Below are 14136 nucleotides of genomic sequence, written 5' to 3' on the forward strand. Positions count from 1 at the left end.
CAGATGACGGCGACCGCTCAGGCCCCCTCTAAGACCCAGGCTGTCCACATCTCCGCACCCTCGGCTGCTGCCAGCACACCTGTACCCAGTGCCCCCATCGACCCCCAGGCCCAGCTGGAGGCTGACAAGCGAGCTGTGTACAGGTAGGAGACACTTCAGCCGGGCCACGTGCAGGAGCCCCCAAGCGGCCTCAGGCCCAGCTCAGCCATGAGAGATGTGAGTGCAGGCCAGCAGGTGGGCTCATGGAAGCCAGTAGCCAGGGCCAGGTCCCTTCTCTATGAAGTCACTCCAGAGAGCCCTCAGCTGGCCATGCAGGGGTTGGCTCCCACTTCCTGGAATTGTCCAGGGAGGGAGATGAGGCCTGGCCTGTGTCTTCCAGGAGGGCCTCTTCCTCAGCCCAGCTGGGGAGATGAGGCCTGACGAACATCAGAGCCCGCCACTCAGCAAACGGGCAGCTGCCTCAGGACTGTCCTGGCCCACGTGCCCCGTCGTCGCCCTCATTCCAGCCCTCGCCGTCCAGGACTCTGTTGTGAGCAAAGCTTTAGTACGCCTGGAAACCACCGGGAGTGCTTGTCAGAACACATGTACCTGGCCTCCGTGCTCCGAAATGCTAAATCAGTAGGTCAAGCTGTAGGAGGAGGGTATGAATGTTTAACAAGCATTCCAGGCGACTCTAATGCAGCTGGTGCTTGGACCACACTGTGATTCATGGTAGTCTTTGGTTTTTAGCAATAGAGGTTGTACACGACTGTGTAGGTTCTGGCTCCCTCCCCGAGATGGGCAGTTTGCTGAGAGCAGGTGGCTTGTCTCGTTTTACTCTGCGTCAGCCCCTTGTACCCAGGGCTGGGCCCTGAATGTAGCAGAGGGTGGGAAGGGCTCAGGGAAATTCCGGTCTGTCTTGTGTACGTTGTTGGGGTGAAGAAACGGTCCTCTGAGGGCAGACCTGAGCGAGGTCCCAGCAGGGGTTTCAGTCATCCTTTATCCATGGGGAGCCCACATCACTAAGAAAAGATGCCCAAGTCAAGGCTCAGTCTTGAGGTTGGACCCTTGCTCACGTTCACTCATGTGACCACATACATTCGCGTGCATCAGCAGCGGGGCCGACCCCTGGCTGAGCGTGCGCTGCAGCGGGCGCTGACTCCTGTCACATGTGGACTGGCCCACCCAGCCCCGCCCATGACAGTGGCTTTATGGCAATGGTGGTAATTATTGCCGTCATGATCATTATCACTGGCATTATTTTTAGTTATTCAGATGAGCTGAATGCCTCTAATGCCAACAGCTGAGAGTCCAAAGCAGTGGGCCCCGGTCTCTAGATCCCGACACAAGGTCCTTCCCAGGCCTGGATAACACAGCTCCCGGGCCCCAGCCTGCCCGGCGCACAGGCCAAGCCCAGCTCCTGTGGGTAGAGACCTCTGCCTTGGGCCCCAAAGAATGCCAGGATCTGGTCACAGGACCTGTCAGAGACCCTGAGGAGGACCCCAGCTCCCCTGCCCCCAGCACGGGACCTACACTCCTGTCCTTCCTTCACACTTGGCCTTGAGCCCTTGCTATTACTACGTGGAGGCATTGCGCTGGGCTCCGGGGGAAAGAGGTAAATCATAAAGGTTACGCATGGGCTCTTCCCTGCCTCTCGAGGAACGGAGACATAATGCAAACAAGAAACCAACACAGAGTGGTCAGAGCTTTGACAGAGAAGGCTTCATGGGGGTGGCAGTCGAGTTTGATCTTCAAGGCTGAGTCAGAGAGCTCAGCAGGAGGAGACATGGGTGGGGGGCAGGAGCTTCCGGCAGAGGAGAGCCTGGTGTGTTCCCAGGACGGCCAGTGGCCAGAGCAGCTGGGCGTGGGAAGATGAGGCTGCACAGGGCCTGGAGCCTCCCCTTGTGCCTGGTGGGGGAACAGAAGCGGGGAGCGAGAGTGGCCTGGCCTCTGAAAACTGCCCCGTGGTCTGATGACTTTGGGTACAGTCATCACACCCCCTTTAAATCCCTGCTGCTCCAAGTGCGGTCCATGGGCCAGAAGCATCGCGTCACCTGGGAGCTCATTGGAGACGCAGAATCTCAGGCCCCACTCGACCTGAGGATTCCTGATCTGCACTTTGACAAGAGCCCAGGTGATTCATATTCGCACTGGAGACGGATCCCAGACACCTTCTCGGCCCCCCGGGGGCAGGGACCTGTAGTGAGCACAGATCTTAGTCTAGAAAGACCCCAAAGTAGTGGCCTAACATGAAGTTTCTGGAAACCTAGACTTGAGCCCTACCTCCTCCTTGTACTCGTCTCTCTGAGCGTTGGTTTCAGGACACAACCTAATCAGCGGTTCGGCAAGAATTACGAGACAGCCCATGTCAGCACCTGGCTCCATGTCTGGCACAAAGCAGACCGTTCCCTTGTTCCCACCACAGGGCCCCACGTGCTCCATAGCCCTTCCCAAGATCCCAGGCTCAGACCCCACCCAGGCCCAGCCAGGAGGTGGGCCGCCTCCCCAAGGGAGCTGTCCACCATGATGTCACCTGAAGTACAAAGGCCCAGATCTTCCCTCAACTGACATGCCTCACCTCCACACCTGAGATTCACCCTCTCCCACGGGGCTGTCACCTCACAGCCCATGGCATTTGAGCAAATTATCTCTGCAGCTGTCTGACCATGAAGAAGAAATCCCAGGCTGGAAGCCACCAACAGTCCAGCCAAACAAGGCTGCCCGGCATCTCAGGACGACAGAGCAGAGGGACATCAGCACCCTTGCCCAGTTCTTTCTTCTGCAGCCCTGCTTGCCCCAGGGCCCCCAGGGTGTCTCCCATGACCACCGCTCTCCCATTAATGCCAGCTGCCCTCTCCACCGCCCTTGCGGGCTGAGGGGAGGCACTCCACCTCCCATAGGGTCGGGTCATTCTGATTAAATTTGCCCGCCTGGAGGCGGCCTGGCTGCTCAAAGCACATCAGGCAGTTGGCATTTCACGTCCATAAATGTACGCAGCCCCCCTCCACGGAGATTAGTGCCCCGTGCTGACTTTTGGGTGTCCCCGCCGAGGCCCCTCCCTGAACTACTTCGAAGAAGAACAAAGGTGGGGGAGGCCCCTCCCTGGCCAGGCCCGCAGGTTGGCAGCGGGCAGTGTGACAAGAGGGAGGGAGCCTCCCCGGTGCCCTGAGGTTTTATTTGTGTAGGAGGATGTGTTGATGAAATGTATTGGTTCCTTCTGATGTGGAAACTCTGCGTGGGGGGTGGGGGGAGGGGGGACGGGCGGCAGAGTCAGTCTTTAATTGGATCATACCAGAGCATCATCTGGGCTAATCAGCAAGGCAGCCGGGAGCTCCCGCTCAGATTAATGATTGCAGTCTAATCCGAGCAGACCCCATGATTGGCTGCTCATCGTGGGTAATTTTGTTTGTGGCCCAGGGGCAATGCTGAGAGGGGTCTGCCGAGGGGAGGCCCTGTGGAGCGGGGACCGCAGGCTTGGACCCAGCTCAGATCCTCCTTCCCCAGGTGCACCTCACCCCTGGGGTTTTCCCCCCAAGAAGTTAAAATTTAGCTTGGGCCACACCTCCCCACCTCTCCACCGGTGTGCTGTGGGCTGGACGGTGTTAGGTGGCCGGGAGCTTGGAGGTTAGGTTGCCAGCAGCACAGAGACGGGGCCAAGAGGGTGAGGTTGATCCAGCTTTCACTATCCCTCCTCCCCTCCAGTCTCCGTCGTTCCCTTTTGAAGTGAGTGGGTTCCCATGGAAACCGTGATGTCCTGGGGAGCAGAACAGTGGCAGGAGCTGGGCCTGGCCAGGTGCAGTGGGGGAGGAGGGGGCTCTGCTGAGACGGCTCTGCGCATGCTGGGTTCCGCCCATGCTGGGTTCCGCCCCTGAGGCTGAAATACTGTCTGGGGACCCAGGAAATGGCCCGCCGGGCGCTGCAGAAGTTACCTGTTAGTGACAGGAAGTGCTGGCCTGGAGGCAGGATCAGCTAGAGAAGGGTGGGGACAACTGTGCTTTGCTTCTCCAGGAAAAATGCCAGAGAATTGAGCTGCGAATCAGGTGCGGAGGGTGAGGTGACTGCAGGACCCTGTGTCTCTCCTTTGTAGCGTTAACTCACAATTGAACGGATTGTGTTAATATTAGTTCTGTTTCCACCGCTAGATCGTTACCTCCGTGAAGTCAGGGTCTACGCGTTTTCATTGATTTATCCCCAGCGCCTTACACAATACCTTAGACCCAGCAGCTTGGATGAGCATGTACTAAATCAGGGCCTGTTGAGCGGATTCCTTAAAGAGGCGAGGCAGGACCCGTCCATATTCCATGGTTCCAGGCTGGTGTGCTGGCTAACTGGCTCTGGGGGGAGAGGGGAGGGGAGAGCCCTCATGTAGCATCTGTCGATTTCCGTGGTGTAACTGCATCCACCATGGCCCGTTTCAAGCTACCCGTGTGCTGCTGAACAGAGGTGGGAAGAGGTGCACACGGTTGGCTCTCTCCAGCCTCAAGCACAAACCCCTGCAGGTAGCCGAGTTACAGGTGCCCAGTTTTACCAGCACTTTTATAACCGACTTTGTGGAATGCTTTAATTCATAGCATTAGCCACAATTCTACACTCCTTGGCCCTCACTGACCTGTCTGGCCCACTCCCGGGTTCTAAATTTGAAATGTTCCCGCTTAACGAATTAACGCTTAGAACCTGGCCCAGAATAAGTGCTATGTAAGTGTTTGCAATTGTGATTTCTCACCCGAACCCCAAGGCAGTGAATTTTCTCCTTCCTAGATTCTACCCAGCGCCGTCCAGTTCTTAACATCTGCTTGAGCAAAGCCCCGAGGCCTCCACGTTCTCCAGGTAGATTCCAAGGCTTTCCTGTTTCATCCATTAATGAGTTCCTTCCCAGCAGCTCCAGAAACACCACATCAAACCAGTCTTTAGTTTCTCAGCTGTCAGAGTCTCGGCCTTTCTGTGTAGTGTTTATAATTCTTCCTGTCAGTCTCATCTCTCTGTAAACCGCACTCAGAGCTTCTGCCCATGTGGGACACAGCTCTAGACAGTTCAAGCTGAAGTCCACTTCTAGTTCAACGAAAGCGGTACACATTGCTAATGCCTTGTTTATAATACGTTTGCCCCTGTTGCATTCAGATTGGATCCCTCTAGAATCCGCACTTGTTTAGGGAAAGATCAGAACGGGGCAGTGGGCAATGTTCAGATCGCTCCCTTGAGACTATCCCTCTAAAGGTCGCTGAAGTTCGGGCTTAGTCCTAATGGTCCAATAGCTAGAGGGACAAAGGCCATAGAGCAGCTGTACTGAGCTGTGGGACAAGGTCTAAAAATAGATGTGGTGATAACCAGCTTGGTCACCTTGGGAAAGTTAGTCCCTCTGAATCTGTTTTCTCAACTGTAAAAAAGGAAATAGTCATAGCTAGACTAAAATGAGATGATATATGATAATATCTAACACACAGATCAGTGTTTGCTGCCTGGGGTGGGATGGGATGGGGGTGTTTTAAACAAAGGGGCCAGCATGGTCCCCGTGGCCTTTTCAGCATGTGAGGCATCTGGTGCATTCAGGGAGGTGAAATTCAGGCTGCAGAATAGGGCCTGTGGACCTCGATCGCCTGGGTTTCCATTCTGGCTCCACCACTGGGCACTAAACCTTTCTGGGCCTCTGTTTCCTCATCTGTAAAATAGGACTGAAAATAGTGCCATCTCTTCATTAGGTTGGTCATGAGGATTAAATGAGATAATACCATGAAGTGCTGGATAAAGAATCTGGCATGTGGAGAGGACTCTGCAGCCATTAGCTGCTATGAGATGTTTGGGGGAATGGAAACAGGGGTTGGTCGGGCTAGAAGGTAAATGCTGAGGGGCGATCCAGCAAGAGGCAACACGGGAAAGGGCTCCCAGCTGAGTGGTCCTGCACTGCGGTTCAATTAAACATTTACTGAGCTCTGCTACGCGTAAGCATCGTGTCAAGTTCCAAGAGGGGTTCTGAATTAAAAAGAATCAGTCCAGGGAGTGGCCAGAAGACAGGCATAGGAAGTAGCTATAATATAAAACTGGCACATCTTATGGGCTCAAGAAACTATATGTGGGATTGACTGCAAGGCCTCTGGCCCACAGCGCAGTGTAGGAGGTGGCACTGCTTTTCCCAAGGGAGGTGAAGCCCAAGGGAAATGATAGCCAAGCGGCCTCTCCTGGGGCCGGGCTGGTGAATGGGGAGGCGGGAGCCCCCTGGGCTTGGGGCTGGGCAGAAGGGGCTGGCTGCTGTGTGACTGTCCTCTTTAGCAGCTGCCTGGCCAGGACCCTGAGAACTGGCACTTCCCTAATGAGTTGTCTTTGAGGGAACTCTTCCACCTTGTGACCAAGGGGTGTTCTGTCTCCAGGGAGCTGACCCCGGGGCTTAACCCTGTGCCTTCCCTGGCATAGAGCTTGGTCATTCTTGGGACGTGCTGGGTGAGGTGGCCTGAGAAGGGTGTGGGCGAAGTTTAGCCATTCCAAGCAGAAGAGTCAGGACCATGCTTCTGGACTAGGTGCTGGGAGCAGATGTTCCAGGCTGCATTCTGAGCTGGGTTTTATGGGCTGGGGCTCCAGCAGACACTCCTTGCGTTTGGAAGCAGTTGGATTGACTGACATCTGAGAAAACATAACTGTAGCTGTTGACTGCAGTCAGGGGAGCGATCCTGCTGGAGCCGTAATCTGAAAGTCAAACCGTGCTCAATTCTCCCCGGCACCAGGCAAAGCCTGTTCCCTGCCTTTCCTGCCGGCATCTCGAAGGCCCCCGCCCCGGACCCAGCCTCTGCACATGCCGCTGGCAGGCCCAGAGGCTGCGGCTGCCTGGCCCAGAGAGCAGGCGTGTTCAGAGGCAGCGGGTCCTGATGCTTCCACAGCTCACCACCTGGCCGAGGCGGAGCTGAGAAGTCCAGGTACCCCGCCAAGACAAGGCACACGGATAAGAGATCCAGGAGCCTGGAATCCCAATGACTTTTATCCTCACAAGGTTACGTTAGGATTAAAGGAAATAACCAGTGCTAACAGCTGACAGTGCTTGGCACAGACAAGGCTGACAATGAATGGTGGCCACAGCTGTGAGGAGTTACTGCGACAAGTACTAGACTGGATCGGTCCCCCTTACTAGAGGGAAGACACCAGCCACTGGGCCTCCCGCTGGTGCGAATGGGAGGAGGGGCGTCCGGTGGGAGGGGCGGGGAGCCAGCAAGCTGGGCCTTTGAGGGCTCACATGACCCATGGCTTCTCACCAGGGCTGGACTAAGCCAGTCTAGCCCTTCTAAGCCCCACTCTCTGATTTTCCCAAGCACTGGACCATTTTGTGGTCAAGTGGAAAGAACATAAGACTAAGACTTCAGCCCAGGTTCTGATTCTACCACTGAGCTACTCATGTAACCTCTTTAGATAAGCTTTCCCACAGGGTAGGCCTAAGATGAGAAAATGAAAGATCTATAAAAACGTCAAAGCCTTCTCCAACACAGAGAAGTATTATTATGAGAGAAAGTTCTTTTGGAAACCTGTTTGGTGAGGTAGAGACTGTCTTGTACTGCACGGGTCCTGATGCTCAAAGGGTACACGTGGCAGCTCAGTTCTGTGACCCCAGGACACATAGGACTCAAGGCCAGTAGAGAAAAAAAGGGGGAGGAGGATGAGGTGATTCTAATAATGGTTCAAAAACAGTACCTGGGAAAGGGGGAAGAACACAAAATTTGGAGTTTGGATACCCAGGTTTAAATCTCAACTCAGTCACTTCTTAGCCTGATGTAATTATTTAACCACATGGCCCCTCAGTTCGCTAATCAGTAAAATGGGAATAATAAAAATATTGGGTGTTTCAATGCAATAAGCACATGAAATGTAAGTTACAAAGTGCCACCAAATGTGTGTGGGTGTGTCACTGTCATTTTGCCATGACAAAATGGATGGAGCTCCCCTTCCCACACCAAACCTTCCCCCCGTGCTTTCTTGTTGGGGACTGGCTGGCTCTCTAGTGACTTGGATAGAAACTGCCTCTCACTAGCTACCTAACTGCAGGAAAGATACTTCTATTTTCTCTTCCTGAGTTACCTCCCCTTAAAATGAAGAGGCTGATCATGAAAAAGACAGGAGATAAGTGATAGTAAAGACGTGGAGAAGAGGGAACTCTTGTGCACTGTTGTTGGGATTGTATATTGGTGCAGCCACTGTAGAATACAGTATGGAGGATCCTTAAAAAATTAAAAATAGAACTATCCTATGATCCAGCAGTCCCACTTTGGGGATCCAAAGGAAATGAAAACACTAACTCGAAAAGATATCTGTACCCCCATGTTCATAGCAGAATTATTTATAATAGCCAAGGCACAGAAACAACCTAAATGTCCACTGATGGATGAATGGATAAAGAAGTTGTGGCATATATATACAGTGTGATATTATTCAGACATTAAAAAAAAAACAACAAGGAAATCCTGCCATTTCTGACAACATGGAGGGACCTTGAAATCACTATGCTAAGTAAAATACATCATAGAGGAAGACAAATTCTGTAGGATCTCACTTATACGTGGAATCTAAAAAAAGACTTAGAGCAAAAGAGATTGGATTTGTGGTTATCAGAGGTGAAGGGTAGAAGGAGGGGGTAACGGAGGAGGGCAGTCAAAAGGCACAAACTTCCAGTTATACAAGAAATACGTACTAGGGATGTAATGTACAACATGATGACTGTAGCTAACACTGCTCTATCATATATAGGTAAGTTAAGACAGTAAATACTAAGAGTTCTCATCACAAGGAGAAAAATTTTCTTTTCCTTTTTCTCTTTTATCTGAGAAGATGGATGTTAGCTGAACCTATCGTGGCAATCATTTCATAGTATATATAAATCAAACCATCATGCTACATGCCTTAAACTTATACAGTGATGCATGTCAATTATTTCTTAGTAAAACTGGGGAGAAAATGAAGGGGCTGGAGATGAGATCCTACCAGGTCTCAAGTTTTAGGTTCTTTGTATTCTCGCCCTTGTAGACCAGCCTTAACAACCAGTTTGTTGAGATTTCACATTTATTACTTTTTTTTTTAATGTGCCAGGAGGGAAGGGTGTGAGTGTGTGTGTGTGTGTGTGTGTGTGTGTGTGTGTGTGTGTGAAGGATTGGGGACAAAGCAGACTGTGGCCTCCCCTGAGCCCCACACTCACCAGGGATGGACCTGTCCGCCCACCTGGGGGAGGAGAGCTGGTTGGAGCCCAGGAACCCAGCAGATGCAATTCCAATTTAGCAACAAGAAGAAGTCCTCTCCAAGGCAACCCAGGCGAACACACCGCCCACTGGGCAGGACTAAAAATACACCCGCATGGTTTCAACGTCACACCTGAAGTAAAAATACATCCAACCAGGAGCGGCTGGCTTGGTCTCCCCCACCCCCCTCTGCTGGCTCCATCTGGTGCCTTTGAGCGAGGAGAGGAGGCCCGGCCGAGCGCTTCCTTCACACTCACTCCTCTGCCCCTGAGACCCTGCCAGCCCTCACCCCACACACCCGGCAGAGCCCAGAGGAGACGGGGCCCTTTGTAGTAACTGTGGCTAGAAGCTGCCAGATGGCTGTAGCTGACCTGGGTACCACAGGGGAGTGGATTCCGGGCCCGAAAGAACGTTAGGCTTGTGTCTCAGAATCTCCACTTGCTGTCAGTGCTCGCTTCGTTCATTCATTTGTCCCCATTCATTGATCCTCCAAATATTTATTCATCTTCTGCTCTGTGCCAGGCACTGTGCTGGGAATTCAGAGGTAAGATGAGTTCGTGGACCAGAGAAGCTCCCCATGTAGTGAGGAAGACAGATCTGTGCACAAACAACTGTAGTCAATAGAATTTAATAATTGTCCTATGGGAAATAAAAATAAATTCTTACTGGCAGTGTTTTTTGGTTTCAAAAATGGGGTTCCGAGTTCCAGTAAGTTGTACTTTGCTTCTCCTCCTCCTCCTCTTTCTGTGCCTCTATTTGAATTGGCATGTGGGCTTGTTTCCCTGCCAAATGAGTCGGTAGAGATGGGATTATACGTTTATTGGAGCGGATAGTGTCGATGTTGCTCTGAATAAAAAAAGGTGCCCCCATGCCATTCCAGGGAAATGGAACAAGCGTTAATTGACAGCTTACTAAGTGCCAGACACTCTACATGTTCCTTCATATAATTCTTAACAATAACCTCTGTGGTAGGTGGCATTATCCCTATTTTATAAAAGAGGAAACTGAGGCTCAGAGAAATTCAGTAACTTGCCCTAGAGTCACACGATTAAATTATCTGTCTCCAAAGTCTATCCTTGGGGGGTGGTGAAGGTGCAAGGAGCCAGGGGCCACCTGCTGTCTGTTCAACTACCATGTTCTCCACTGAGTCTATCCAGGAGAAGCACTGACAAGAAAGCTGAGACCATACTGTGAAGCACCGTGGGTGTGCTCTGATGATGCTGACTCTATTTTATCAGCATCCAGGAGAGATTTCACTGGAGTTCTCAGAATGACTCCTTGCAATGGGCCTTCTGGCCATCAAAAGATGCCCAGGAAAGGAGCAGGAGTGGTCCTGAAAGGTGCCTCCAGGGTATTGTCTCTGATTCTGTGATCTCAGTGACCTGACCTGGGGCACTAGAAATAAAGGGTAGGGTTTCCAGGGTAGTGGGCCTTTGACAACTTGAGACCTCCGCTGTGTGTGTCCATGGAGACCATGTTGGGTCGCTGCTTGCCCCCCTTCACCCCCACCTCACTGGCCAGTGGCTAATGTCCTCTGCAGAGGTCTGACCCTGACCAGGCTCTGGTCCCACTACCTCATCACCAAAAACCTCCATCCAGAAATTTTCCTTTCCTACTATACATTCCCTCCTCTGGACCGTCCACTCTCATCCCAGCTAGGAAGGGCCAAAGGCTCTGACACCCCACCCCGTCCCCATCGGAGGAAGCAGCCAAGCCTCAGGTGGTGGTGAGTGCTGACACTGGGCTGTGAAGGGAGGTACAGGACAGGCCTGGGGGCTCCAAGGTCAGTCCCAGGGAGAGGCGGTGGACAGCCAGGCAGGCTGCCACACACTTGGCTGGACCCATAATTGAGGTCTGCAGTTCTGGCCAAGGTCACAGAGGGAAGGATGGCTGAGAGGCTCAGAAGTGACAGAGTGGCATGACTGTGAATCACAAGGTTTATCACCCAGAAAGGGAGCTCAACACTAATGTCCCCCACTGCGTGTGACTGTCATCGCCACCCCCAACCCCAGTCTGTGGGGCTCTGTTTCTCTCTGCATATCTGTTCCCTATTTCTTGTGTTCTTTGCATTATAGCCTCTCTGAAGCGCTATTTTAAAAAAAGGTTTTTTTTTAATTGAAGTATAGTTGATTTACAATGTTGTGTTAGTTTCAGGTGTACAGCACAGTGATTAAGTTTTATATATATATATATATATGTTTAGATATATATATAAGTTTTATATATTCTTTTTCAGATTATTTTCCTTATAGGTTATTACAAAATATTGAGTATAGTTCCCTATGCTGTACTGTAGGTCCTTGTTTGTTATCTGTTGAAGCTCTATATTTTGGCATCCTTTCTTTTTCCTATCTCTGCTTCTCTGTTTATGGCCCTATGAGCAGAAAGAAATGTTTTTCTTAACCCAGGTTGTCCAAGGAGGAACGAAGGGAAACAGAACAAAGTCCACTTGTCTTCTTTTGAGTCCTTTTAGCAAAAGGAAATGAGCTTCAGCCTTATAGGGGAACTTGCAGTTAGATACGAGTGTAAAAATTACCAAGGAAGTTATGGTCTCCATCCCAAGAGGTCTTCGAAAATGTTAGGGAAACCTATTGGGCCATCTGTAGTAAGAACATCTGTCTTGAAAGAGGGAGGAGTAAAATGGAAGGCGCTGAAGCTCGCCTGCCTGAGGATGCTCTCAGAAGCCTCACCAGAAATATGTGTGGGGGTCGGGGGATGAGGGGGGCCCAGATCGCTTTGCCCTCAAGAAAATCTGGGGCTTCAGCGAGGGGTCTCAGCCTCGCTGCTGCTGGAGAGAGGGTGACATTAAACTCTGCAAAGGGCTTCAGCCAAAATCCTGCCCTGTTTAGGCCCAGGCTCTTTGGGGTGCTCCCAGAGGCAGCCCTACACACCCTGGCCCCAGACTGGGCATTTTAGGCCTGCGAATTTGGGTGATGCAGAAAACAACGAAGGCAGAAATGTCAGAAGTAATTAAACCAAATGATAGCTTAAACCCCTGTAGAAATCAACACATCCGGTTTAATCACCTTCTTAAGCTAGCACAAGACTGCAATTCTGTGGAGAGGGGTTCTTTATTTCTCGGGATCGTTAACAAGAACTGCATATCTTTTTTTTTTTTTTTTTTTTTTGCGGTATGCGGGCCTCTCACTGTTGTGGCCTCCCCCGTTGCGGAGCACAGGCTCCAGACGCGCAGGCTCCGGACGCGCAGGCTCAGCGGCCATGGCTCACGGGCCCAGCCGCTCCGCGGCATATGGGATCCTCCCAGACCGGGGCACGAACCCGTATCCCCTGCATCGGCAGGCGGACTCTCAACCACTTGCGCCACCAGGGAGGCCCAAGAACTGCATATCTTGAGCTTGCTTTTGGTTCACATGCTCCTGGGGAGAGGTGATGAGGGTGGGGCTGGGGGTGGGGACTCCGAAAAGAAAACAAGATATAATAAAATCTTATCTGAGGTCCTCTCTCGTCCCCCGCTCCTGGCACTGTCCGCACTCGGGGCAGCCCGCCCTCCCAGCAGCCAGGCAGAGGCACAGTGCTGAATGTGATAAATGAGGCCATTAGAGAAATTCATTTCTCTTTATTAGTCTGTGTCAGATCCTTTCTATTAGTGGCTGGAAATGACCTCTCTTCTGCAGTAAAATGTCATGCCAGTTCACTCCTTTTATTTGTTCTGCACCAACGAGGCTCAAACTGTCCCTGAATTAGTGCAGTGAGATTTATTTTCTCCAAATTTTGAACGGCTTAAGAGAGATTGGGGGGGAAAGTGGCAGGGGGGTCGGTGGTGGGATGAACTGGGAGATTGGGATTGACATATATACCCTAAGATGTATAAAATAGATAACTAATAACCTGCTGTATAAAAAAATAAATTAAATAAAATTCAAAAAAATAAAAATTAAAAAAAGAGAGAGATTGGGCTGGAGGGGGCGGCCAGGTGGGAGGCGACACAGGGAAAAGCATGGAGAAAGGTCGGGGAGGGAGAAGGCGAGCTCTTCTGGAGGTCAGACCTCCTCGGCTCTCTGGAAATAAAGGCTAATGGCCGTCTTTCACATCTCATTCATCATCGTCCAGGCACTGGGGACCTAGTTTCCGCGTTTCTGCTTCCAGCCTCTGAAGGGTACTGATACACGGTGGGAGAGATCTGGACAGTGGGAAGAGGAACTCCTTAAAACCCATTTTCTAGTTGGACAGACTGAAGCTCAGGGAAGGTCAAGAATGATAGGACCAGTATCCCACGCATGACCTAAACCCCCCTTCCGATCCCCTGCCTGGCTCAGACAAGGGCATTCATGTCCCGGGAGGGTTAAGTGCCCAGCCCTCCTGGTCCCTGCCCTAGTCACCCCACCCCACCCCAGGCCCGCAGTGGAGGCTGCTGGAAAGCACTCCTTGAAGGTGGCTTCCAGACTCTTCCCCAGTCTTCTGGGGTGATGTTGGAGGATAGCTTAAAATATAGGTCAACGCTTAGGCAGGTGTAGGATGGGCAACTGGGGAAGGGACTGGGAACTGGGCCGGGAACAGCCTTAAAGATGGCCATAGCATCACTGTAGCCACAGAACCCAGCTGAGTCACTGGGAAACTGAGCCTGTTTCTCAGCAGTCCCCGCACTTGAGGTAGCAGGTAGCGGTCAGGGTGGTCGAGAGATGCAGGTGGAGAGAGCACGGGAGCCACAGGCAGCCCTACCAACCCTGGCCGTGGTTCATATGAAAAGCTGTGGGTGGGCGCAGGTGTCATGCGAACTCCTGGGCTCAGGGATCCAGGGATCAGGGTGGGTGGAACCAGAGGCAGGAGGCTGGGGAGGGTGGGGTATGAAGGGAGGATCTGGGAACTGATACTGCAGCTCAGGCAGGGAGGGGCTGGGGAGAGGGGCCATGGCAGCAACCAGGAGGCCTGTTCTGTGCTCCACGGGTCCTTGCTTAACTTGGGGGAGAGGATGGAAAGCACATTTTCTTCTACT

General features: G+C 52.0%; 1 protein-coding gene across 2 annotated transcripts in view; it reads left to right on the forward strand.

Annotated features, from left to right (window-relative positions):
- Positions 1 to 14136, forward strand: part of PKNOX2 (PBX/knotted 1 homeobox 2) — a 255788-nt gene that overhangs the window by 195684 nt on the left and 45968 nt on the right. For both annotated transcript variants that reach the window (XM_060103560.1, XM_060103561.1), the window contains one exon: positions 4 to 143. In XM_060103560.1, the coding sequence (XP_059959543.1) occupies positions 4 to 143 (140 nt within the window). The remainder of the gene's footprint in view (positions 1 to 3; positions 144 to 14136) is intronic.

Source organism: Mesoplodon densirostris, chromosome 7 (genome assembly GCF_025265405.1).
Source record: "Mesoplodon densirostris isolate mMesDen1 chromosome 7, mMesDen1 primary haplotype, whole genome shotgun sequence".
Classification (NCBI taxonomy): domain Eukaryota; kingdom Metazoa; phylum Chordata; class Mammalia; order Artiodactyla; family Ziphiidae; genus Mesoplodon; species Mesoplodon densirostris.